Source organism: Plectropomus leopardus, chromosome 16, assembly GCF_008729295.1.
Source record: "Plectropomus leopardus isolate mb chromosome 16, YSFRI_Pleo_2.0, whole genome shotgun sequence".
Classification (NCBI taxonomy): domain Eukaryota; kingdom Metazoa; phylum Chordata; class Actinopteri; order Perciformes; family Serranidae; genus Plectropomus; species Plectropomus leopardus.
In genome coordinates, this window is record NC_056478.1 from 14,840,636 (window position 1) to 14,866,985 (window position 26,350).

Sequence of the window (26,350 nt, forward strand, 5' to 3'; positions counted from 1 at the left end):
GCTCCTAGATTCTAACTCCTATCTGGGACAAACACACAGGTGATGTAGGAACTGGGATTTACCCCAAGAGGCAAGTCTTCATGTCATCATCCTCTGCTCCCACATCAGGGCTTGCAACAGAAAAGTAACAAGACAGGAGCTTAGACACTCGCTCACAGTGTTCAAATTTACACACTGTGCTACCAAACAAGATGAGAGTGAGAACCACTGCAAACCACAGCAAAACACAAGAGCAGAGCTGACAAACACAGAGCAGTCCCTCGAGTGAACACAGCAACACGAGAAGAAACATGAAATGTCAAAAATTCAATGCAACCACTTCAATCAAACATCCTTCGCTGCAGAAAGAAACAAAGCAGAATAGCTGAATAATACGTCCATCAGATAATTTAAACGCAGCATGAAGGACTGATGATGATAAATCACATTTGATTCTATAGATTAAAAAAAAAATAACTTTGATGTTTTTTTTTCTTTTTATGCCACATATTGCTTCGTCTCAAACAGAAATGAACTCTGTAAGCTTATCTGTGATTGCAGAGTGTCAGCAATGTTTCAACTCACTGATCTGAAGATTTTTTTGTTTGCTGACAAGGGCATACTGTTCTGTAAATTTGAAAGCTGACAGCTTGCATGGCCCCAGAAATTTTTCACAGGGGTGGCCACTTGGGGCCTTTGAAAATCTTGGGGTGAGACACCAAAACCAAAAGCAGTAAATTAATTTCAGAAGTTTGATTATGCTATTTTATATGATTATTGTAGTGTTTAGGCTTGGTTAATACCTTTTCCGTGATCTTGTCTGCAACCTAGAAGAAATGTCTGCCATAGGTAACCATATATTTTCTTGAATACTGTCTGTATATAACACATTTGTTCCACTCGTGTTATTGTTTTTGAAATTGGTCCACAAGCCACAGTTTGCCCACAAGCCAGACTTTGGACATGCCTGCCTAAGGCTGTCTAGTTTCAGAAGTTTAAAAATTAATGTGCCACAGCCTTTTAAAGACAGTAATATAGGCTGCCAATTACTTTTGCCAGAGGGGCAGCAATTGTATTGTATTTAAATCTTTGTCTAAGATTAATACATCTACCTACATTGTATAAGAATGGCATGTTTTTGTATTAGCAGACATAACTGTTGACATGAATGTTTCCACAGGGAGTCAGCGCTGCGGTGGGCCAACCCGCTGAGATGAAGATGAGTAAGATAAAAGGCCTTACAGCACCTGCGCAACAGCGCCGTGTGATGACACATTATCAACCTTTGACGCCAGAGCTGTCTTTGAAGACACAGTAGTTTACGATGGACAAATGAATCACACACTTAGGAAATAAATAAATAAATCACAATAAATAAATGAACAGCAAATGATCCTTTCAACAGAAGCTTTGCTTGGGCTGAATTGTCTCCTCTTTTGAGTGCTGAATTGATGTTATGCAAATGAATCATGCATATTAAAACAGTTTGAATAAACACAATGACTATTTACAGCAATATGTTTCAGTGGGGCAAAGCCAAATAATTCATGAATTGTTTTCACAAGAATAAAAAAACCTGTCCTGTTAGCCTGTTGCCCTAGTGTTAAAGTATGACTGTACTCCACTGTGGAACCCCATTTCAGGTCATTGTTTGTGTTTTTGATGTCCAGAGATCAAATGACAATTGGAGCCTTAAATCCATTCTCTGCATGTTTGGCACATGCGCTCGTCTGCATGCACTATTCAGCAGATCTGCTTCACCGGCAGCAAACCACACAGAGGGTGATTTATTTATAAGGAATAATAAGACCCCTACAAAGCCGGCTCATTGTGGCATCACAGACAGCACAAACTGTTTCATGGGCACCACCATAAATCATCCTGCAGGACCAGAGATGATGTAGAGGCTGCAGAAAGGAGAGGTGGTAGCAGAGGGATGGTCAACTTCGGGTGCAATTTCACTCAATTAAGGGGATGAGGAGCCGCCTACACTCTCTTGCAGTAATATTGTACAGTTGTAATGAAATTCAATTCCCACTGAAAACTGCAATGAGCAAAAACTCCTGGAAGCAGCATACATGACCTTTAGGCTGCAGGTGATTTAACAGAAATAGACAGCAGTGGGTGGAGTGCAGCGTACAATCTAGATACAGGTCTTGTTTGTTCTTCCACTCTGAATTCATAAGTAGATTCAGAACAGTTATAATACTACCTGGGAATAATTCATAATTGAGGAGTTTGTACTTCTATGTCTCTCAAATGTTCCTGTTCTCTTAAAGGTCCTGTATTATGCTCATTTTCATGTTCATTCTTTTATTTGGGTTTTCTACTGGAACATGTTTAAATGCTTTAATGCTCAAAAAACAAATATTTTTTTCCCATATTGTCTGCTTTCATTTACCTGTATTCACCCTCTGTTTTACATCTCTTTAAGCCCCCCTGCCAAAAAAGCCCTTTCATAGTATTTATATAGCATCTATACCTGCTCTATAATAAATAAGACATTGAAATCTGTAGGGCTGCCTCTTAAAAGTCAAAGATTAGAATCATCAGTTGGAGACCCCTTAGCCTTCTGAGATTGTGTCAAGTCAAGCGGTCATCTTTTTGTTTGTTTGTTTGTTTGTTTGTTTGTTTGTTTATTTATTTATGCATGCTAGTCAGTGTATTTTTGGAGATGTTTTTGTCCCCTGATTTTGCTGTGGAGTGATCGCTCTTTTTTTGAAGATTATTTTCCTGGGCTTTTTTGCCTTTATTGACAGGACAGCTTAAGCATGAAAGGAGGAGAGAGAGAGAGAGGGCGACATGCAGCAAAGGGCCGGGGCACGAATTGAACCCACGGCTGCTGCGGTGAAGGACTAAGCCTCTGTATATGGGGCGCCTGCTTTACCAACTGACCTACTCGGCGCCCTGATTACTCTTAACTTTTATGCGACTATTTGGTACTAACTGCTGCAGATCTCTTTATACATCCATGCTGCAGACACGACGCACAGAGGAATACAGGCTTTGCACTGTAAGGCTCCAAGTTAACCTTTTCTCTTCTGCTAAGAAGTGGTGAATTTACAGCTCACATTGACTTACTATGATACTGTCACTGATATTTCATATATAGTGTTGGAAAAAACTGTAGTTGCACATTTTCTACCTCTCACTTGCGCATTAAGCTTGTTTACTATAGTAAGTGAATAGCACTGTCACACTCAATGTCCTGCTGAGCCCATTCAAACTTTAAAACTTTATATGAAAAATAAATGAATTGTTGAATTCTTAATAAACAGCCAAATCTGATTCCACGCACATATTTCTTAGTCAGGTACAGCCCTTGAAATCTGACTTTTTACAATATGGGACCTTTGAAGTTTTAAATTCTAAGTATCAGAAACACTTCTGGCAGCTGATAACATTACAGAGGTTTTGAGATTAGAATAATAGCTGGGAGGGACACATAACTTTCAAGACATTGTTAGATGTGTCTCACTTAAAGAAAAAAGATTACTAATGAGGCGACAGTGCAGAGAATTACTGCATCTGCATGAAAGAGGAGGTGAATCAGACTCACAAAACCACAAACCAAAAGGTGGGAAAGTCAGGCACACAGAAACAATGTAGGAAATATACCTTGAGGCAAAACCTTTTATGACACTCTCCTCTTTTTCCTCCTCCTCCTCTTCCCTAGAGGAATGAGAGAGTCATCACCGGTTGTCATCTCTTGCACATTAACACTTCATTGCCAGAATGAGAACAATTGACACCAGCTGCAGAGCATCAGAATTCAGGGCACAATGAAACATCTCAAAAAGTTTAATTCTGAAAACCTCTCAACCAGAAATAAACTGAGCAGCTGGTAATTCAGGACATAACGGAGTTTGGATGAGAAGTGGCAAGGCTATTAAAATCTTTCTACAAGCCCATCAGTCTGGCCAACACCGGTGTGAGGTGATTAGAGGTGGATTTGTTGGCTTGGCTGAAAGTTAGTTGGTATTTTCTCAGCAACTCTCACTTTTTATTATAAAAGCCCTAAGGCAGGAAGTCTGACTGACAGCTACAGCAACCACAGCAACTAGATGATAGGTGCCCTCGTCAAGCAGCAAGGACAGAGAGCCAGCTCACCTGAAGAAAGGTGTGGAAATGTAATGAAATTTGATATGAATATAGCTTCATGAGTTTGGTGACTACTTTCATCCCACTTTTATTGAACCCTTTTTTCAGCATTTCTCCACAGCAGTACTTTCTTTTTTTCAGTCGACCAAATCCCAATACTGTTATCTGTTATATAACACCCATGGGATGCTCTAAAACTCAGATTAGTCAAATTTTCTTGTTTTCCTTAGGCTGCATCGATTCTCACATCGGCAGACCCTGGGAAGTTTTAATTTTATACTGCAAGAAGGCGCATCTTCGGCTTTCAGTATCAACAAAACAAAAACAAAACCATGCGGCCGACAGCATTCAGCCTCACATATACTCATTTTCACACGCCCATTCAACATGCAGTATAATGATGGATTTAGGGGTCTGACTGTGCAGATAGTCTCAGTGGAAATCGATACCACCCACAGAGTATTTCACATACTGTTCAGTAAAACACGACAAGCAAACCACAGAGGAAGAGCCAGTAACAGTGCAAAGAGACAAAGAGCAGCCGCAGGGGCCCAAGGTCCAACAGTTTCTCATAATACATCTATAGAGCCTTCTACAGCCTGGGATTACTTTTGTATTATTATGAACTAATATATACAATGTATTCTAAAGTGTATAAACAGACAATGGAGCTATTCCACAATGTTTTTCCTTTCTCGATCTAAGTTTGAATGTTGTAGATGAGAAGCAAGGTTCACATCCCCACAGTGCTATGAAATCCTTTAAAAAAAACCCCAAAAACCACTGTGTTAATTTTTAACCCCATGAGTTCAGTTTCAGGTCCTAAAACATTTCCCCATTAAAATACATTATTTCTGTACACTTAAAAGAGTTCTGAACTGATTTAGCATTACACTCCTGTAACACTGTCAGGCTCACAATGGACAAAAAAAACATGAAACTGATGCAGCAGAACTATCTGAAGAGACATCTTTTTTTTTATATTCCACATTGTTCTCCCTTGTCGAAACCTGCCACCTACATTACCAATAATGTAACTCACTGACAGCTCAGCTGGCAATTCAGAGGTGTTATGCTAGTAGCACAGATTTGTTTTCATTTTCAAACTTGTCATCTTTAGCCCCCATCATTGCCAAATAAAGTAACATCCCATGAGGCAATTCATCAGACCTCATATAGCTCCCTCAGGAGCCACAACATAATGTTTTTGCATACAGCAGAACTCAACACCAGTAAAAACACTCTGATGTGCAAACTGGTTGGAGTTCCCCTTTAATTTGAGTACCTCAATTACGAGATAATTATGAAAACATACTCAAAACATGTATTTCACAAATATCAACATGAAACCATCTTGCAATGGGATCACTACAGCCATGATACATTGATTTGTGACTTGAAGGTTTAGTGTGTAGGAAACAATAACATTACTGGCCATCACAATGCAACTCGTCAATGTCTCAGACAACTTTTAGATCAACCGTTCGCCTTTCATGACTCCAGTTCCCAATGCACAGCTTTTTTAGGCCAGGCTTCTCACAAACACTGCTAAGGCCAAATCTGTTTCAGATACTAACATGTTTACAGAATACACTCAAAGCAAAGATCTCCTCTTAACTGTTGTTTTTGAAGCATCAGTGTCTGGACACTACATTCTTTGGCGGGTCTGCCCATTGTCATTAAGCACAGGACCCCTACATATTCCCCTCTATAACAGTGACAGATGTTACATCAGCTGGACAGCAAGACGCCTAATCAGTTAGTGAATGCTGGATCCATCTGTCAACCTAAGTACACTCAAGTTATTTTCTCACCCATGTGTGCCTGTGCACTGTTACAGTTAATGATGTCTTAAAAACTAGAGCCCATAATTAAAACAACATTTCTAGTTTGCTGTTTTGGAGAGGCACCATGTAAATATTCAGAGGCAAATTAAGAGCATTTCCCAGCTTGACTCACTGTAATTTACAGCAGTGGAGTTATAGAGATGTTTGTATGTTTGACTCACTTTCTGAAAGTCGGTATGGATCCCTGTAAGGATCGTCCAGGAGACGTCCCCGACCCGTGGCTTTGTCCTGACAGCAAACTGTCTGTTTCAAAGGCAAACATCCCATCACGGTCGTCAGGAACATCCAGGAACTCCCCGTCGCTCCAGACTCCCACTGTGCCATCCATCGACTGGTATCTGATCTCTATGGTAACGCTGGTCTGAAAAGGGAACGAAAGCTTATTTAACAGCAAATAGTTAATAAGCCTTTACTTGCATAGAGGTCATAGTGCAGTTATTAAACTTCAAAGCATTTTGAGAAAAGCTTTTTTGTAGCATAAACATTTTTAATCGTAATAAAATGTGCCAATTTATTCAAATCCACCTGTTGACCCGATCTCATTATTTTTCGTCTCAGCTGCTCTTTGTGTTTTGATTATCTCTGAAAAAAATGTTTCCAAGGACTTTATGACAAACTCCTATGATGCCTAAATTGAAAGCACAATTATTGTCCCTGACACTAATGTAATTTGTTTGTCAGTGCTGTTGTGACTGCCTTAACTTCTACTCAGCTGTCAAGATCATTTCAAATAATAAAGCCTGAGCAGCAGGCTTGCCAAATCATATCAAAATATTTTCCTTTCACTTATTTCTTAAAATTAAGTTTTACTCAGTCTCATTATTTGGCCTATCAATAAATTTGGTGTTTCTATCTTCAAGTCTTAGCATGTTTTCTTATCGTCTATTAGATTTTTAGTCATGCTGGCAGCGTGGCTCTAAGGATGGCAATGTCCTATTCCTGTATTCTGGTCCTTACAAATCTGTTTTAGGTACGCACGTTGCAGCAGTGACTTTGAGAAGCGCTATACAATTAAATTTTATTTTTTGTTATTAATGGGCTCAAAAGGCATATGGCACATCAGAAAACTGTGTGGATTTATGTAGACTTTCTATGTAGAAATTGTATCTTTTTATCTGAGTTTTTGTTGCTCTTTGAGCTTTATTTTCTAAATAAAACACACATTTAACATCCAATCCTAACCAATGTGGCACTGTGACAGGGTATTTATCAATCAGTCCAAACCTGTCTCGAAAGAGTCAAGCCTTAGAGCCAAGTCTTGGCTTTTCTTCAGCAATCCATTTAACTGTGTTCAGAAAAAGCTCTCAGTATAGACAACAAATTTTAACAGGACTATAAATCATCTGTTCTACCTAGCATTTGCAGAGGGAATTCAGACTGACAGTGAGTGTTAGTTTAATCCAGGCCAGAAGTATTGGTGACAATGTAGTTTGTCTTTGGTGTCTTCTGGGGAGTCGTGTTTAGACAAATATTATCCTCCTGACAATGACCTCATCTTTATTACGGAGGGGCCAATTTATTCTACTGACAAAGACGAATGAGAACAAAATATATTCTGGGCTCTCATTCTGCTCTCTCCCTCCATGTCGCTCTCTCTTTCTTACATTCTCGCAAGGCGCTGTAGTCCATGAGGAGTTAGATTTGTCACTATGGCAACCACACCAGTGCAGTTGTAGGTAAAGTGTTCTCTCTCAGGTTATGTTGGATTTAGTGTCTTCCTACAGTGATGTACAGTACTGAAATTCTCTTAATCATGCAAGTGTGCTTTAACATGTGCTTTAAAGAGAAGTAACTCGCACATATGTCAGTGTATGTGAGTGTATGTGTGTGCGTGAGTGTGTAAGCCCTAAAGCAATCCCAAGCTGTTTGTCATCATCTCAGAAACATCACATCAGCACTCCTTGCTACAATAACACAATTCTGCACCCCGGGGTGCTTTACAACCTTAAGCAGTTACATGCTCCCTCACACATCCTATTATTTAGCTCTCATGATTTCCAATCAATAAATTATAAAAAGATAAATGTTAAAGGCAAGGATCTTAATGTGCTGATGCTCTTAATGTGCTTATGTTGCTAAGAGACTGTTGTATTTCTATTAGGTCCTTGTTGATGTGCAAGTTTTAAACGCTAGTGTCTTTATAGGACAGATTATGGCTGTTACTTCTCCTATTGCCACTACTGCAGGTGCATTGGAGGATTGATTTCTTCATTTAATTTCCCCCTATTTGCTTGTGAATGCATGTGCTGACAAATAGGACTGTATATTAATTTTACTGCTCTAAGGAAGGTCATATCATTTTACAGCTATAAAATGTTCAATTTAAGCTTTAGTAAACAGCTTTAAGATTCTGGTTCTCACCTTCAGTTTTCCTTTGCATGACAGTAAATATATTCTGTATCAGTTCTTTGCTGAAGCTAGGTTAAGTAAATATTTAAAGCACAACCTACATATTTTTATGGCTGCTCCATATTAAAGTATTTAACATTAAAATATTCTATGACGTTTAATGTAAAATAGATGTTTTGTGCATAATTTTCTACACATATCACCAAATTTCAGCCTGAAATGTTTTCACTTTTTGGAAACTTTGAAATCTCCACCTTTTATCTATATAGCCTTAGTTTGTCCTGATGGGTTCTGTGTGGTTGAAGAGGCTTAATGCTTAATGCTTATTCCTTATTTTGGATGTCCAGGTAACATACCTATAAAGCATGATACTATATCTGTCCTAAAAAGTAGTTGTGGTAAAAATAAAAGCAAACAGTTGCCTATTTAGCCACCAAGCAGATATGTAGTTTCACGATAAACTGCAGTCAAATTCCTCACAATGTATTAGTTTCAAATTTGAATTATCATTAAAACCATGTTTGATTATTGTGTTTTGAAAAACTTGTGGTAAATACTGTTGGCATCACCACAAATTAGCAGCAGTCTCACAGACTATTCCATTGTTTACTGAGTAGGCGTGCAGCCGGCAAGCCAAGTGATGCTACTGGTCCTTTGTCAAGCATTTAAAAAACAAGTTATCTTTTATTGGTAATGCACATGTGATAAGGTTCTCTCATGTTTACCTACGGTTTTGGTCATGTTATGTTTTTTTTTAATGCACACAAAAAGTGCATAGTTTTGCTAATTTTCATTGTGGTTTTCAATTTAAACTTGAAATGTGTATATAAGTTACTTTTGACGGATGGGAAACTAAATGATTTTACTGATACAAATGATCAATTATATCTGTGCAAAAAAGTAAGCCTACAAAGGTTGAAAAAAAAAAGAATATTTGTATTAATTTGTTTATCAATGTTACTAATACATAGGATATTTACCCTCTGTTATGTACACACTGCTTGGTTGGAAAGCAGTGGTGCTTGTGTGCAATATTCCTGGTATTTAAGCCCACCTTGCATAGAAAGATGTTTTCAGCATATTGCTAGTGTTTCCACCTTTACCTGAAAGGATCATTTTACAGACATTAATGCATTACTGTTGTCATTTTTCTTTGTGAAATGAAGCCACACATTGGACTGTTTTTTCATCTGAGCAAAGATTCCCTCTTGTTGCTTGTTTCCAGCAGCGTAGATATATGACTTTGACGTCAGTGTTTTGCGATGCTGTCAGAAAAACATGCTGGATTTCAAAAAAAAAAAGAAAAGAAAAAGGAAGTATATTTTTCTATGGATCGGACAATTCGTATACGGTTCTCACCTGGAACCTGTTCTCGATGCCCATCCTTATAGCATTTATTTGGTGTTGTCCTGCATTCACTCTGCTTTCAGCTTTGTTTTCAAAAGCTAAAACCAAAAAGTCAGCCATTTCTTGCTGGACGGGTACAAAACTGTGAGTTTAACAAAGCTTTTTGTAAACTTCTTTGCAGATACCATTTTTGGAGCATTACTTATTTAACAGAGATAGTAAAGAGATATGAACTGATTCTCTAAAACATTTGAACCTTCTCATGATGCAACACCTCTGGCTGACACTCCAATGTGAGAGCATTGGGTTTAGCTTACCTTTATTGACGTGTTGTTATCGTCGATGAGAGTGTCGGTCAGCTCTAGGTGTCCCTCCTCAGCCACCTTCTGAAGCACCATACAGAAAGTCCCCACCAGTCTACATGGAAACACAAACAGAGTCCCCCATCGTAAACAGAAATCAGTGAGATCAATACACGGCATTCCATTATTACTTGGTGTCCTTTGTGTCTCCTCTAAATTTAATGTTTCTTATAGACACCGCTGTGACATCACTAACTTATAAACTTGTACAGTTACACTAACAAATACTCTCAAATGCTGTAGTAATTTTTTAATCACCACAAGCATCCTGTCTCCACCACTATGTCTTACAGTGTGTGAAAGTGATGAAGTCGTGAACAGCGTAGTGGGTGGTGATGGATATGTGCTGTGACAGACACTGAGAAAGTGCCATATGCCTTTGTCACCAGCCCACTACAGTCTGTCACTCCTCAAAGCAATTTAAAGGAAATGAATAGCAGCTCTCTCTAACACACACACAAAAAAACTGTCAATCAGTCCTCTTTTGACCCAGCATCCCCTCTTTGTTGTTCTTGGTTCGTACACAAATGTACTTCAGGGTTGAAAAACACTGAGTGGATGTTTTTATACTTAATTTAAAACTTCCTGCACTGTGAAAGTTGTTGATACAGCTGATCCCACTGAGAATCTACTTTCCACTTTGCAGTTTCTGCTGATTTCAGCTTATTGGTTTGGTTTTACTGGTCCATACTGGACTTAATGACCTGCCTGTATAAAACCATGGGTAGCCCAACCCACTAAAAGCTCAGGAAAGAAAGCTAAGGCCAGAGGGCAGATGCAAAAAAATCTGTGTATATTCATGACTAAAACTATCTGTACAGACAAAAACAGAAATGTGCATACACAATCATTCCATCAGATTTACAAAGCTACGCTGTACTCTTTATGAGAAATACGGTAAAGAAAGAACAATTTCACCGACTGTGTTGGATCTCGGAGGTTTTCCAATGGTGCTAGAGCAGCTGTCATTACACATGGCTGTGGCTAGTAGTAGCATACGTATCACTAATTCATCATGTTTCTGCAAACCATCATCACAGTAAAATCCTCAATATTCACTACAATAAAACATCAACAGGGATGATGAGAGATTCACTGTGGTGAAACTGGACTTTACAAAGTGCTTCAGAGGAAAAAAATTAAATGACCACTAACAAGGAGATGAAAAGAGATATAAACAATAAAATGAATTACTCGTATATAATTAAAAATCCACTTTATAAATGCACCTTTGTCGTTTTACTAGGGATGCACGATAATATCAGCACGTCATCCTTATCAGCCGATATTGGCTCTGAAAGACAATATTGGAATACTCCAACATGCTGATCACAAACCAATATGTTTTTTAAATGTACAAAACATCAACTCTACGCTGAGTTTTTCTTATTTTGCACAGTGAATGAATATTACACAAACTGAAGAGTATTTTATTTTATGTCTCCACCTGCTGGTGAATCATCACGGTGAGAGTATGCATGATATGATGTTAATTCCAATACAGAAGAGACTTGATGATCACTAAAATTAGACGTGGAAAATGTGTATTAGTATCGGTATCAGTCATTGGCCAAATGAACTGTTATATTTCGACATATTGGTTATTGGCAAAAATCCAGTATGGGGTATCCCCATGTTTTACAGAATGCTGAGTAGCCTGATAAAAATAACAAAATCAATGAAATTGGCAAACAACCTAAAAACAATGTTAAAGGCTACGTCCCTTAATTTATATTTAATCTCGTCTTTATCGGATCACCTGCAGCTATCGCAGCTAAAACCATGTCTTTGCCAGGTCTGAAGAATGAGTGAGGCACGCTCATTCTCACTGCACATTCTGCCTCCACTGATGCAAGTTTATTTGGGAAAAGGCGTACATATGGTTTTTATGTGTACACATTGTTAATTAATCTGGCCCAGCTTGATGTTAAAATACCTGCCTGTGTGAAATCATATCTTATAGAATACCACAATAAGCACCATTAAAACACATTTATTTTTTATAAAACCATAGTGTAACACTTAATAATATAATTAGATACAATACCAATTTCACTATCTTAAGAACTTAAACATTATATTCCAAAAGGTTTGCTGTATGACTCAGGTCTGCAAACATTTTAGAAAGCTAATTCTCCAAAGCCTTCAACACATTTATTTCTGCACTAAATGCAATTCTCTGCCACTTCTCTTAAGCTCTTATCAGTGCCCCCAAGGACAACAAGATAAATGGATGAAGACTCACGCACCATTCATTCAGCCAGCACACTGAATGAAAATGTTTTTCTTTGCTTTTATTTTCCAGTAAGTTTTCTGTCATTGCAAGAAAAAAGAAAAGTTTTCTCTATTTTAATTTAAAAGAAAACCTCAAGGCTGTAGAGACCTTAGATCCAACTTTAGCGTGTGCTGCACATTTTTCATTTCACTGTAATTTGTTTCTTCTATATCCTCATTAACAGAAAAGTTTTAGAAATTGAAATAACTAAATTAACAAAATGTAAGTCCGGCAGGGCAAAATGAAAAGATTACCATGTTTGGTCACCAATCACCATTATTTCAGCATAGTTATGCTGCATTCATGTCAAATTTGAGTTTCTAGCCCTTTAAACAGAGAGATCCCCCAACAGGGCCGCAACAAAAATCCTTCATTTCACTGACTTTGCTTTTTTATACAGAACCAAACAACACAGGCATAATGCCGCTCCAGTGTATGATTTTCGATTGCATGCTGGCGTTTGGAAGCAAAAAAGGAGTCGCAGGTGTGGCGTGTAACCAACAGCGTTGACCTGTAGTGTAATATATAATGCACGTCAGGCAGCACTTTCTAAACAATAACAAGGGCATAACATGACAATAACAATCATTTGCTATCCTTGTTATATGGCCAGTGATCTCGTCCTCTGCTAGGAAGGTAATGGGTTCCTGGATCTAGTGTTTCCCACACATCCGTTTATTTGTGGCAGCCTGCCATGATCAAAACTTCAGCTGCCATCTAATAATTTTATACTTTTGAAGGTGGACCCTTCATTAGGTGGCTACAGGAATTTATAGACCCTTGAGTGCATGCACTGCACCGAAGTCCAAGAGCGCAGAGCATATTCTGGGCACAGATGGAGCAGCAGTGTCAGGTGCAGTGAAAGTTAAATGCGCTGGGTCTAACAATTTGCATTCCCTTGCCTCTGCAGCAGCTGCTCCTCTTATCCATCTATCTGATCAGATCAACTGATCAATTATCCACCCTGCAACTTAAGCTCTGCAAACTGCTGCTAATGGGAAAAAAAGCCATCGAGAGCTCTGCCCGCAGTGCATTCACAGACCCGCAAAAATGTCCGAATTTAGAGAGCAGACACAGAATGATAAAAAGGGACACACACACACACACACATACACGCATATTTTGGGTTGCTGTTCTTTGAGTTAGCCTTTAGCTGCTTCTTATATCTCCCAGTGGTGTGTCGCACATGTAAGGCAATGTAAAAGGTGCTTCTGTAATTACCAATTTACAGTTTGTAAATACCATTCTCATCAACATCCAAGTCATAATTATGACTCTTTCTGAAAGCTCCAATAATACATAAGTGCCTCAAAACCATACATGTATGACTAAGGATAGGTCATTCTTTTATTGGATATTGAACTACATTATTAATACAGTATTTTTTTCATCTTCACATAATCAACTTTGCAATGGGAAAACATTGTGGTTTTGGTCTCTACTAATACTTAGTTAAGGTTAAAAGGACATTCGTTGCTATGTTAAGAAGCACAGCAGGATGGGAGTCTTTGGTTACTGTTGTTACAAAAATCATTGGCATAAGGTTGATTTCTACGCTGCCCGAGGATCCTTCATAGAACATAACAGTGGGAAGAAACCTAGTACAGTCCCCATTCAGCGAGCCAATTAGAGCTGGTGAATAATTTAAAGAGTTTCCCCCAAAACAGTGTGTTGTTCGCAGAGCAATCAGCCACACACAAAGAACATGCAGCATAGCCCACACTGAGCCATAGCCATATGTCATTCCTGCTATAATGGTCACTAGCTCACACACACACACACACACACACACACACACACACACACACACACACACAGAGTGGTTCCACGTGGAGTGAAAAACACAGCTGTGTCCTTAATTCCAATATCATTAGACATTATCAAATACTTGAATGAAATGGAGCGATAAAGACAGTCATTAGGAGGGAAAGACATACAATCACCTGGCTCGATATGAGTCAGTCCGCAGGGAGAGTTAATATCGTAAAACAAGGAAGAACAATCAATATTTTACCACATGGCATGCTCACTCTCTCTCACACACACTCACGCAAGACAACCACAGGGATGGCAGCTAATGATGTGAGCTTCCCAATACTGATAGAAACTAGAAAATGACATTCAGACAAGAGTGAACGAGTACAGTACACACAACACACAAACACACATACAAAAGCACATCTACACCTCAGTACACCTCACCCTGGATTAACCACTAGGAAATGTATCATTATGCTCAACCAGGATTCATTTGTCCTTTTATTCTGTTTTTGGAGATACAATTTTGCTCGGTGGTAATCACTGTTTTCCTACTATATATATTATATTTCTACAATCAGAGATCTAATCTGATCTGATCAGATCTGATTAGATCGATGGATTAAGAGGAGCAGCTGCTGAAGAGGTGAGCCGCAGCCATCTTAAGTAGGTGGAAAACAAATACACAACAATTAAACTACATGAATTGACAAACGGTGCTTGGCTCTCTGCTGCCCTGCCTGTCCGTCTGTACCCAGAGTACACTCTACCACAAGACAGAGAGAGAGAAAAGAAAGAAAGATTGAGAGAGAGAGAGAGAGAGAGAGAGAGAGAGAGAGAGAGAGAGAGAGAAGGGGCTCTAAAAAAAATCTTAATGTGGTTGCATATGCTGATATTGTGCACCACAGATATATGAATGTGTGGGAAACCCTGGAGTTTGTGTTGTTGCAGTGCCAGAGGAAATATAAATTGGAGAGATTCTCTTGTGTTCATGATATTCTTAGGCTGTGTGCAATAACACCTGTGTTTCCCTGCAGTAAATGCAGCTTTTGCAGTGTCAATATGCGTTTTTCAGATCTTGCCAGTTCTCACAGGTATTTCTTAAATTTTTCTTCAGTAAATTCATTTTTGCATCTCAGTCCTCACCTACACTTTTTCTTTCCTCAGAAGTTGGTGATGAGGAAGTCAATGTACGGTTGAAAGTGAGGCTCCATTTGTCAGCAGAGCTTCAAAACTTAATAATGAGGTACATTTAGACTTCCCGAACTTGACTTCACTTTGAATCACAGTTCCCTCCAAAAAAATGTGTGCTTCCCTTCAGGCACTGGCAGATGCTTTCTCTGTGAAGGTGCATGTCTGCCAGGCTTCCCACTGAATCACTCCATGCTCAACTTTACAGCCTTGACGTGACTCGAGAAGAGAGTCTGTAAGGATAGTAATAGTTTTGTGCGGTCAACTTTTTCTTTGAAGATGAGTAAAAACTTCTGCACCTTTTAGCAATATCACTGGAAATTTTCAACTCACAACACTATAATTCTCTCTTTCCTCCCACCAGCATTGCCACGGATGCTCCCAGATGTGCCTGTGCCATCTAAATCTCAAGCTGACACACCCAGTAAATCATAAAACCTTATGAGTTAGCTGCAATTGGACACATTACTATTTTTTACACTACTGAAAAACTGGCAAATAATTTACTCAAATGGACAAATAGACTTCCTGTGTGTCTGCCAAACCCATGCATGTGTAAGATCACACTTCTATACAATGCTGCACCCTCTAATACATATAATAGCCTACTGATGTCTGACGGCTTCAGACTCATTTGGCCAGATGGAGGAACTGCGGTCAACAAGTGTGCATGATAGACTTTCAGCTGAACCTGGGCATTGTTAGCAGCACACAGCAGCATATCCCCGCTGTGTTTGTAGCATTTACGATAACTTGCAGGTAGAAAACCCTCACGTCATGCACATCTGAAAAAGGCCCACCAAAAAATATCAATATCAGTTTAAGTGTACACTATATTTAGAATATTGTCACTGCTTTACATTGCTGTCAGACAGCCCTTTCTTATGGAGAATTGAATCAGTTATATCAAAGATGCCAGACTCCATTAATAAAAATAGTAATTTTACTTTGCAGAACACTGCATTTGCTGGTCTACCACAGCCTTGTTATTGCGTAAGGTAAAGCACATCAATTATACAAATACAGTGTACACTTACACAAATATTGATGTTTTTAGGTGGCAAAACACATTTACATACATACATACACATTGCTTAGCTTACGTGACATATGATTTGATTTATCAAAGATAATAGCAAAGCAACAAAGTACATGAGCACAGTAGAAACAGCAGATACGTTGGATCACGGTGTTTAACCATATATCTTTGAGTGTTAGAGTTACAGTCAAAAATGACAACAGAAATAAACAACAAAAATAAACAGAAATAAAGGTGTTTGCTGATATATATCCCTGCAATTCAAATCAGCTTCTAGTTGTCTACCCATGAATGATTGTAGTTGTAGTTAGAGTGGCGTCATAGTGATTCAGTCTATGGTACGCAAATAAATATAAGTAATGTTTTAATGCGATCTTAAAACAAGAGTAATAAATTGTTGGTTCATGCACACATTATATCCCACAGGCCCAGATGAATTAATATTTCTGGCTAAGCTACTGTTCCCTTCCCAGACAGTGGTGATCAATATGACTAGCAAATGGTCTGTCATTTCCTTTCAGCCATTGTAACATGTGTACAAGTGCTGAATAATTGAACTGAGCAGGCCTATCATGTTCTGGTTCACTTTTTAGCACTTCAAAAGGTGGCATTCATTATTGATTGTCGTTCTGCAAACAATTTACTTTCATCTGCTTTAAAATTCAGAGCTCCCTTCCCTTTCAATTTGTATTATTTTTCTTTGTGGGCCTCAAGTTTCTTTTGCAAACCGAGGCGTGACTATGACGAAATCTCCCGCTCTCAGGTGAACTTGAGGAGATATGAGCACAGCTTTGAAATGTAAAATATTTTTTTCCAAGTCAAAAAGAGTAGTTCTCAAGGTTGCACTAATCCACTCCAGCTGCTGTTAACTGAGCTGGAGGACAGGGTGAAATGAAAGCGTTACAGCTGATAGGCGCGTCTTATTTGGCCAAGGAGAAGCTCCTGCCGAGCACTGCCCCCCACCGGTGTACACACACTGATATAAACATAAAGAGATTCAGCAAACATGTCTTTCTCTGGTAATCAAAGGTGAACGTCTATAGATTGACATGGTGGTTCAATTCTCCAGTGTTTCTCCTATTTCTACACAGACACAAAGACAAGAATAATAGAATATCCTAACCACAAACAATAAAAAAAGCTATTAAGACATGTTTTTCACTGTCGATTTCCATCAGCATGTCATACCAGTCGGGGTTTGCGGTTAGAAGCAGTAATATTACTCCTGTTGTTGTTTCTATACAGATGGGGGATTTGTTCCAGCCTCATAACAGTTGTGTTGCAGGACAAAAAAAATTGTATGTAAACAAGGGCTGCACAATATTAGAAAAATAAGCAATAACACTGTGAACATCACAATACTACTTGCAATAAATAAACTGATAAAAAAGTGCACTCAGTTCTTGACTCAAACTTGCAGAGTACATGTGGTTGTATATATACTGTGTATTCATATTTATGTGGGCCTCAAGTAACTGAAGTTTTTACTCATGGACAAACTGAAACCTACACTGTACATTGACTACCACTTGACGACTTGCTTCGACTGCCAACAGCTGTCTGCACTGAGCGCATCCACCGCAGCTCAACCACACACTCCTACACACTGAGCTATTACCCAAAGGAGCTACGCTACACCTAAAACATGAGTCATCATTTTCAGCTGAGTCATTTTGTTTTCTCCAAGATGCAATGAATGTTTTTTTTGCATTTCAACTCATATGTTGTTTTGGGATTGACCACCATTTCATCTGTGAAGAAAACAAGCCCGCCTTTGTCTGTCTTCATGGCTGATTTGTGTCGTTGAAATGAGGAATTATTTATCCAACACCTCCTTATTTCACTGGGCTGAAAGTTTCTAGTCAGGTAAATGACCATTGCTGATAAAAAGCTATGCATTCCCAATAAATATCATAATATTTTTGTGTTTTTAATTAAAAAAAGTAACATTACAAATGTAGGAAGATTGCAAGTATGCTCCACAGCCATTTTTTTAGAGGGTACATTCCCAGTATTTGAGTGCACAGCTTCAGTTTAGGCCTGAATGGTTTTTTTACATGACACAACACAAGGGTATATTTAAGGGATTTATTGTGGACAGAAAGCACTGATATGACAATGGTCGAATGCTCGTTTTCATTCCGCTTGAATGTGGCTGCTGGTGCAACTTGTGGTCATGGACAAGAAATTTTGAAATATAGAAATTTGGTTTATTCAAATGTCAGTCTGTGAAAAGTGAAAGACAAAGAAAGAGAAAATATTGGGGTTATTGGCAGACTTGTTTCAGATGACATATGGCAGATGCTCATCAATATACTGCTGTATTTACAGTATATGAACCTGATGATGATTAAGGAAATGTTTATATTTTAGCAAATGCAGATAAAATAAGATAAATGTGCTTCATCACATAGAAATTTAGATATAAATCCAATATTGTCATAAAGCAGTTTTGCCCATTGATTTACAGCATATTAAAGTCAATGTCAGTAAAACACAGAATCTAAATAGCCTCCCAAAAATGTGTTCATACTTCTGGTGAAATAATAAATCAAATAAGGTATAAATTCACAGTGATCGTTGCAATGCTTCATGCATGAAAAAGCCAAGATGAAAATTCAACAGAATCACAGGTTTATGTTTGTAAGCTTGCATTTTAAGACCAAGTAATACATTTTTGAGTTTCAATGTGTACAGCATGGAGGGATTATATACACCTTTGAAGCCAGGCCTGTTACTGAGCTATAATTCTATGCCCTGTGGCTGAATGAAACCATGAAGATAAACAGAAACTTAAGAAGGGAATAAAGTAAATAGCATGATTTGAGTTATGGCTGAAATCACAAGAAGAAAAAGGCAGAGGAAGATTCATTTCAGCAAAGAGAGTCCTTGTGAAGTGCAAACAGTCTTATCTCACTACAGAGGGAACTAGTTGGTGTAAAATCCAAGGCCAATTTAAAGATAAAACAGAAATTGTAAACTAGCTCCCAAAACAAAGAAAGTGGTTAAGTGTTACAGAGTCTCACATTGGTACAGCAGATAAGCTCCCGAAATTGTGAAAAGCAAGTAAGAAATTGCATTTTATTAATTGCTTTAGTCTTTTAAATGAATTTAAACAGGTAGCAGTGATTATAATCAGTCAAATACAACCCCCAAGAATGAAATCAAGTTATTTTTGGGCAGAAACAACCTTTCAGTAGCAAGATAGATTTGCATTGTATGCATTGCATAGGCCCTTAACCCTTACCTAAATGTTTTTTCTAGCATTCTGGTGATCTCAAAAGTGTCACCGAATGAACGGGCATCCCCAGTTTAGTTGGAAATGAAACTGCACTACATGTTTTATAGGAGAACACAGAGCACACCACAACAATTTTAAAACAAATATTGTTCTTTCTCAGTGACCTGTGTTTGTGTCATTGATTCAGCCTGGAGAGGAGGAAAAGAACTAATAAAGTTTTTAGTATTCAAGGCTGACGTTCAGATGACAGACAGCCTGACTTTCTATCATTCTCATCTTGTTTGATAATAATCTTAGGGTATGCGGGAGTGTTGCAAACAGTCAGCGCATCTTATTGCCAACATACATCATCTTCAGTCTCATATTGCCTTCACTTATGTTAAATGTAAAAACAGCTGCATAAAACTTTGCGATCGCACAAACAACTGGGTGCATGTTAGTCAAAGACTTTGTCTTAACACAATGGGCTGTTTCTTGGAGGCCATACTGATAGGAATTACACAACATTATACAAATAAATCACGCAATTATTGATAGAAATTGCTGATGAGTTGCTTTGATGCCTCATCCAGATAAGTCAGTCTTGTAGTTATCTACTAAGGCACCCGATTCAACCTTTAATTTATGAATTCTTCTGAGATATATGGAGTCACAATAGCTGTGTAAACTATTGTAAGGGTTTCTTGTTTTAAGAGTCATTTAAAGCCAGCAACCATTTAGGCTTTGGAGTTTAATTTAAAGACACATAGCCAATTCATTAGCTTATCTACACTAGTGGCTGTGTGTTAGCTGCCTGGAATTTATCCCTATATAATTTTAAATATTTTGCACTGTTAAGTTTTAAGTCACTTTTTGATTTGGCACCCAGCTGCACTGCGGAGCTTTTATGTTCATATGCGCCACATGCAGCCTGAGATCCCCAGTCAGAGGACTCTTACTGTAGCAGGCGGTCAGACTGAAAACAGTTCAAGGAGATGTGTTGGTGGGGTGTGCTGTTTCAGGTACCAGTGAGACATGAAATAATATCCAGCCCAGTTAAAGTAATAGATCTGTGAGTTTGAGGGCTTATCAGACATTGTAACCCTGCACAGCGGTTTACAATGTGAGACAGGATTTTACCACTCTGGAAAGTTGTCAAAGCAGCTACTAGCTTATCTTTCATTGTGACGATTGTGAGGTAAACAGTAATTTGGGAGGTCAGAGGCAGTGCCAATCATACACTGAGCTTGCAACAAAACATTTGAATAAAATCAGGGAGCTATTTTTATTCATTAATTCTTTATTTAAACTTTCACTTGACTTTATAAAAAAGTTGCTGGGAACTTGCTGTATATGATGGTGAATGTTTCAGTTTTGATTAAACATTTGCTAAAGGCATTTGAACAAAGTTTTGTGTTGGGGTTTGTTGTATTGCAAATTCTTCATATTGACAGAAATATTTTCATTATTATTGTAAATGCATATCAGTTCCATACATGAGATATCGGTCTCATTAACTACTAATAATCGGTATCGGCCCTGAAACGAACAATATTGGTTGACCCCTACAAGGAACCCCTGGGAGCCAGTGACCTCAGGCTGAAGACCCTGACTATACAATAATATTACCTCCTCTGCGCTCCAGTGCTCTGTAACTCACACACAGTGTAGTCCACAGAGCTCAGAATATGAAAGCATATCTTTCAGCTACCGGGGGAAAACAGATCATACAACACAGGGTATATGCTACAGCACACAGGCCATCCCGCATCATCGCTTTCTCTTTGTGTAGTGGTAATGTGATCGCAATTGTGGTCACGCCGTGTGACACATTGGCCTTACAGTTTGTTGGTGCAGACAGCGATGAAGTAGATCAGTTACCCTGGTTATGATGCTGCTTGTGGACATATGGAGCAGGTGTGAGAACAACACAGGCTATGACTCATCGTGAATTATTTATCCATTTCAATGAGTGCACGGTTGTGTTGTTGCTGTGTGTGTGTGCAGTTAAGTGTCTTTGCATGAAAGGGTACCTGTCTATGAGCATGTTTGTTTTAGTGCATATTTTGCTTGTGTATATACAGTTGAGGTTGTGGCGTTATCAGGCAGTAAGTGGATGGAAAGTGTCTTCATTGGATTTCTTTTCTTTTCTTTTTCTTTCTCTTGCTTATTTTCTCTCTAATGAAAAACTAGAATCCACCATTTCTCTGCTCCAGAGTGCAAAGTACTTTACATATTCTTCAACTGTTTAACTCGATGTTTGGGTTTGCCACAGCAGAGTGCTGAAAGGCTGGTTCCAGACTGCTGCGCAGGTTACAACTTTTTCAGTGATTCAAAAAGCCCTGTTGTTTTGGTGGCTTTTTGACCAAAACAAACCAAAGTATTGGTTTATGAAAGATAAAAAGTTATGTGATCATGAAAGTTATTAAAATTCATCCTTAATTGGACATGAATGCATGCACTAGCGATGTCTATGGTTAAGCATTAACAAGTTAACCACCAACAATATTTTTGACTGGTTATATGTCACCAATGGGATTGGATTAGCAGCTGATCGCCAAATGGTGAGCTAATGTTGTGCATTGTAGAGCAGCCGAGGAACCAGTGTAGACCAGTGGTGGCAGCAGGATTCATCTTCTCGTTACCATGAATGATTGTAGAAAATTTTGTGCTAATCCATCGTAGATGTTGAGATATGCAGTTGAAAAGGGAAGAGATTGCCAAACTCATTAGGATGCCTCCCCTAGGCACTGAGATTTTCTGTACCAAATTTCATGGTAATGCACTGTGTAGTTTTTGAGATACTCTAAAAAAATGTCAACCTCATGGTAGCATTACAAGAAACATCAGAGGACAGACAAATTCATAGGCTGTTATCCTCTGGAGACAATGACGTCAGTACAGAATTCTGTGCTAATTTATTCAATAGTTGTTGAGACATTTCAGTCTGAACAAAGTGCTGAAACAACTGACAGACAGACTGCAACAGAAAATGGCTGACATGAACCGAATGCAAGGTTGAAAACCTAAGAAAATCGGCAATTCAGTCTAATTGTCAGGCTACTTGGGTCATAATCTTTGAGCTATCCTCCACTTTCTGAACCTCTGCACCTGTGTCACTGTCATGTGTGGCTAACCTGTTTCTGTTTTCCTCTTTCACACAATGGCACCAGAAAGAATCATGGTGACAGTTAAGAGCTGCCCTGATGTGGAACTGATAAAACATCTGACAGCACACCTGTCATTGTCTTTTAGCTCTGAGTTGTCTTTGTGAGTGGCTGAAATATGAAACACCACCTCTAGTACATGCATTCAGACACAGCAGAGCAATAAGGTCACACAGAAGCAAATGTGTTTGCAATAACTGCGACGGGGTCTGCAGATGCATCCAGGCATTGTTCTTTTCTGCCAGTTGGCATGAGCAGTTCACCAGCTGCCCTTCGGCTCATGACCAAGCTTTCCATCTCGCCACAAAATCTTGAAAAATACCCTCATGCAATAGGCCACTATCACTATAATTACAACTACCATGCCACTTTAGCTAAATACTAGCATGAACACAAACACACACCCTCACACTCACTCATGAGGCTGACATTTGGCATGCAGGTCAAAAGACAACAACAATCGCTGAAAAAGGGTGGGAAATTTTTTGTGGACCACCCAATCAATCAACCAACAGAGCGGGCTAAAAAGAGGCAAAGCCCCTCCCCATCCGGTGTCCCCCATCAGACCAAATTTCTGAAAGAATTGTACAGTGGTAAACACAAATGATAAAAACCATGAACGGAGAAATAATGTTTTGATCCCGTTTGAATTCAGTCGTGAATTACACATACAATGTTTGTCCTATTTTTCAAGTAAAAAAAGATGCAGTTTGTCCTAGATTTTTTGTAGAACTACTAAGTTTCGTGTGAAACTGCTCAATGAATGTTAACGTAACATTATCTGTAACTTCATCTTAATGTTATTTGTAACATTATCTTCCCTCAGTTTTATCCAGAAACTCCTGGTGTTTTTATCAGCCAGGAAGAGAAAGAGCAAGCCAGACTAGCTGCTCCTGTGAGTACATCCAAAAACACACACAGGCATCATAGCTTTGATGAGACACAGCTATGACATCACCTATGTAACCTGTTTAGTTCTAATGACCGATGTTCACAGTCTCACACTTCATCAGTTTAACAACATACTGTGTCATCCTTCATATGCAAAATTACCTTTTAAATTGACAAACATCATACGTGTAATTCGTGGCAAAATAATCTCTCCCCCTTCATTACTGTACATATTTTTTTCCCCAAACAAAGTCCCTTGGTGGTCCACTGGAAGAGGAGGAGATTCGCTTTTCCACAAAGCTGCTGGTGGCAGCCAAAAATATAAAAACAGCGATACACACATGCGTCACCACCCACATGCACACAGAGACAACCGTACCAAGTTTTAATGACTGTGTGGGCGACAAAATGTTTCCTCAGTCTGGACACATCAACCAGATCAACGCAATGGCTGTAATGATCTGACTTATTTTGTTACGGACACGGGAGATGGACAAGCTTCCTGGCACAACAAGCCTACGTCTAATCAGGTCTGGATACACCATCCTGAGAGGGCTAATAAATAAGAAGAATAAAAACAAGAAAAAAGAGGATGTTGAGGATGAAGAGGGAAATTTCTTAATTAGTCAGTTTCTACCATTAGCCTCAGCACAAATGATTTGCTTGGAGAAACTGGAGTGCAGCAGATCCTTCAAAGCAGGTTTGAGTATTAAAACAGTATTTAAGAGCACTTTAATGTAAGTGCTGTAAATGGCTCATAATTGAAAAATATTCTCCGCAGCTTGGGATTTGTTATTAAAAAAAACATAGAAATCTTGATGTCAAAATGTGTCTGAATATTTTAAATATTCATCAATAAACTTGTCAAGCCAATGTTGTATTAAACACACACACTTTAAATATTTACGGCATAATACGCATTCAACTTGTGATCCCAGTTGCATGATCCACTGAAGCACCCTGTGTGTTTTTCATGATCTGATTCGTTTGGTGAGTGTAAAGTGACAAATGTGCCTATTACTGAGGATCTAATACTGTTTCATTACCTCCACCCTCCTCCTGATGTGATACTCATTCATGGCCAGCTCTGTGGTTTGCAGTCTGTTAGACACACAATTTAGTCAATTTTGAACAAGCTCTCGGGGAACACAAGCTTGTTCTCCTTCATCTGAGAAACATGCCCCGCGTGTCGGTCTGAATTGGTCAGAGGCTGTGACAGGAAGGCAGGAGGGGCACCAAAACCACAATCAGTTTACTCTTGAAATGCAGTTTGGTGTGGTAAAAGTGGTTCAACGACAAGCTAGGAGCAGAGGTGCAGCCTTACCTGTTGGAGAAGACTTTGCTGTAATTGTACACTTGGATTTCCAGCATCTCGTTTCCATCCAGCCTGCTGGCAATGGGCCATCGAAATATCTGTGAAAAAGACAAATTATGACCGAGGTTAGAAGACAGTTGGGCTGCAAATAAGGTTAGATTTATTTTCCGTCAATCTACCCATTTTTGTCTACATTCAAAGATTGTTTAATATATTACATGAAAGAAAATTATAAAAATGCATGTCCAATGTTACCTCTATAATGAGGATGATTAGTAGGCGTATATTTGTAGGGTTTTAACGGTGGTATGAGACGGGCTGGGCAACAACATTTTTTGAAGCTCCAAGTAACTGCCGTGGTATATAGCGCAAGAAAGTCTGCATAGGGAGGGTGGGAAGGGGAGGCTAATGAGGTGTTCAAACAGACATGCATGTTTCCCACAGAATGCCAGTATCAATGGTTCGGTATCTTCTAAATGCCCATGTGCCCCTTTGGATCGTTCTGTGTCCTCACTCTAATATCCGCCAGTTTTGTGGCTCTGTGAACGCAGAGCAGCAGGCAGAGATCTCATGAGTTCTTTTTCTCCTCCGCAGCAGAATGTGGATAATTGATCTATCATTCATTCAGAGCTGGTCAGATCACATCAATGGATAACAGGAGCTGTTTGCAGTATTTGTATGTGAGAGCAAAGTTTTAGACTCAGTAGTTTCACTTTCAATGCCCCTAATGTTCTGCTGTGCCGTTTCTACCAAAGTGCACTGAAATAACCGAATGATTTTTATATTCCAATTGCGTTTCAAATTAACAGTCCAGCTCCTAAAATCTACTTGTGGCAGCGGATGATTTATTTGTAGCGGCCCACCACAAATAAATCAATGTGTGCGAAATCCTGATGTGTGTGCTAGTATGTGTAGCATATTGGGCTAATGAAGCATGTCACGTGACGTATTTGAAGGTGACATAACATTATGTGAGTTACAAATGAACTAAACTGTAAACCATTTTTTCAAAACCTAACCACGTGTTTTTGTTGCCTAAACCTAAGAACGTACAACCTAAGATCTAACAACAAAATGTCTTACCTCTCTGTCTGAAAAGAGCTTGTATGCATGTAACAAGCATAAATTGACACACCGTCCCCAAACATCCAAAACTGATGCTGGAGGGGTACTTTCCTAGTGTCAGTTTTTCGTGTAGAGCCACCAACCAAATATTGATATTTGATGAGTTGAGAGTTTTAGTGTGTTACATAAAGCTTCAAAGTCAATCATTGTGGTACGTTGGAACTCTGTACACTTTCATCTGACTATTTTCAATCGGCCAGATATTTCAGAAAAAAACTGTTAAAAAACAAATGACAAAACAAGTGTGGTAATCCCTGTGGACCTCAGGTGTCTGACCGTTATAAGCAGGCATCAAAAACATAGCAAGCAGTGAATGAGTAAACGAGGGCGTCAGACGGCCTCAGAATGCTTCAAGTCAATCAGAGTCCACGAACAGAAGGTCTA

General features: G+C 38.9%; 1 protein-coding gene across 1 annotated transcript in view; it reads right to left on the bottom strand.

The window, feature by feature from the left end:
* The window catches only part of otofa (otoferlin a), a 106,656-nt gene that overhangs the window by 51,489 nt on the left and 28,817 nt on the right, over positions 1-26,350 (bottom strand). Inside the window, exons 3-5 of the mRNA XM_042503597.1 lie at positions 24,851-24,939; positions 9,941-10,040; positions 6,089-6,288 (exon numbers count right to left, since the gene is read on the bottom strand). Of these exons, the coding sequence (XP_042359531.1) occupies positions 6,089-6,288; positions 9,941-10,040; positions 24,851-24,939 (389 nt within the window). The remainder of the gene's footprint in view (positions 1-6,088; positions 6,289-9,940; positions 10,041-24,850; positions 24,940-26,350) is intronic.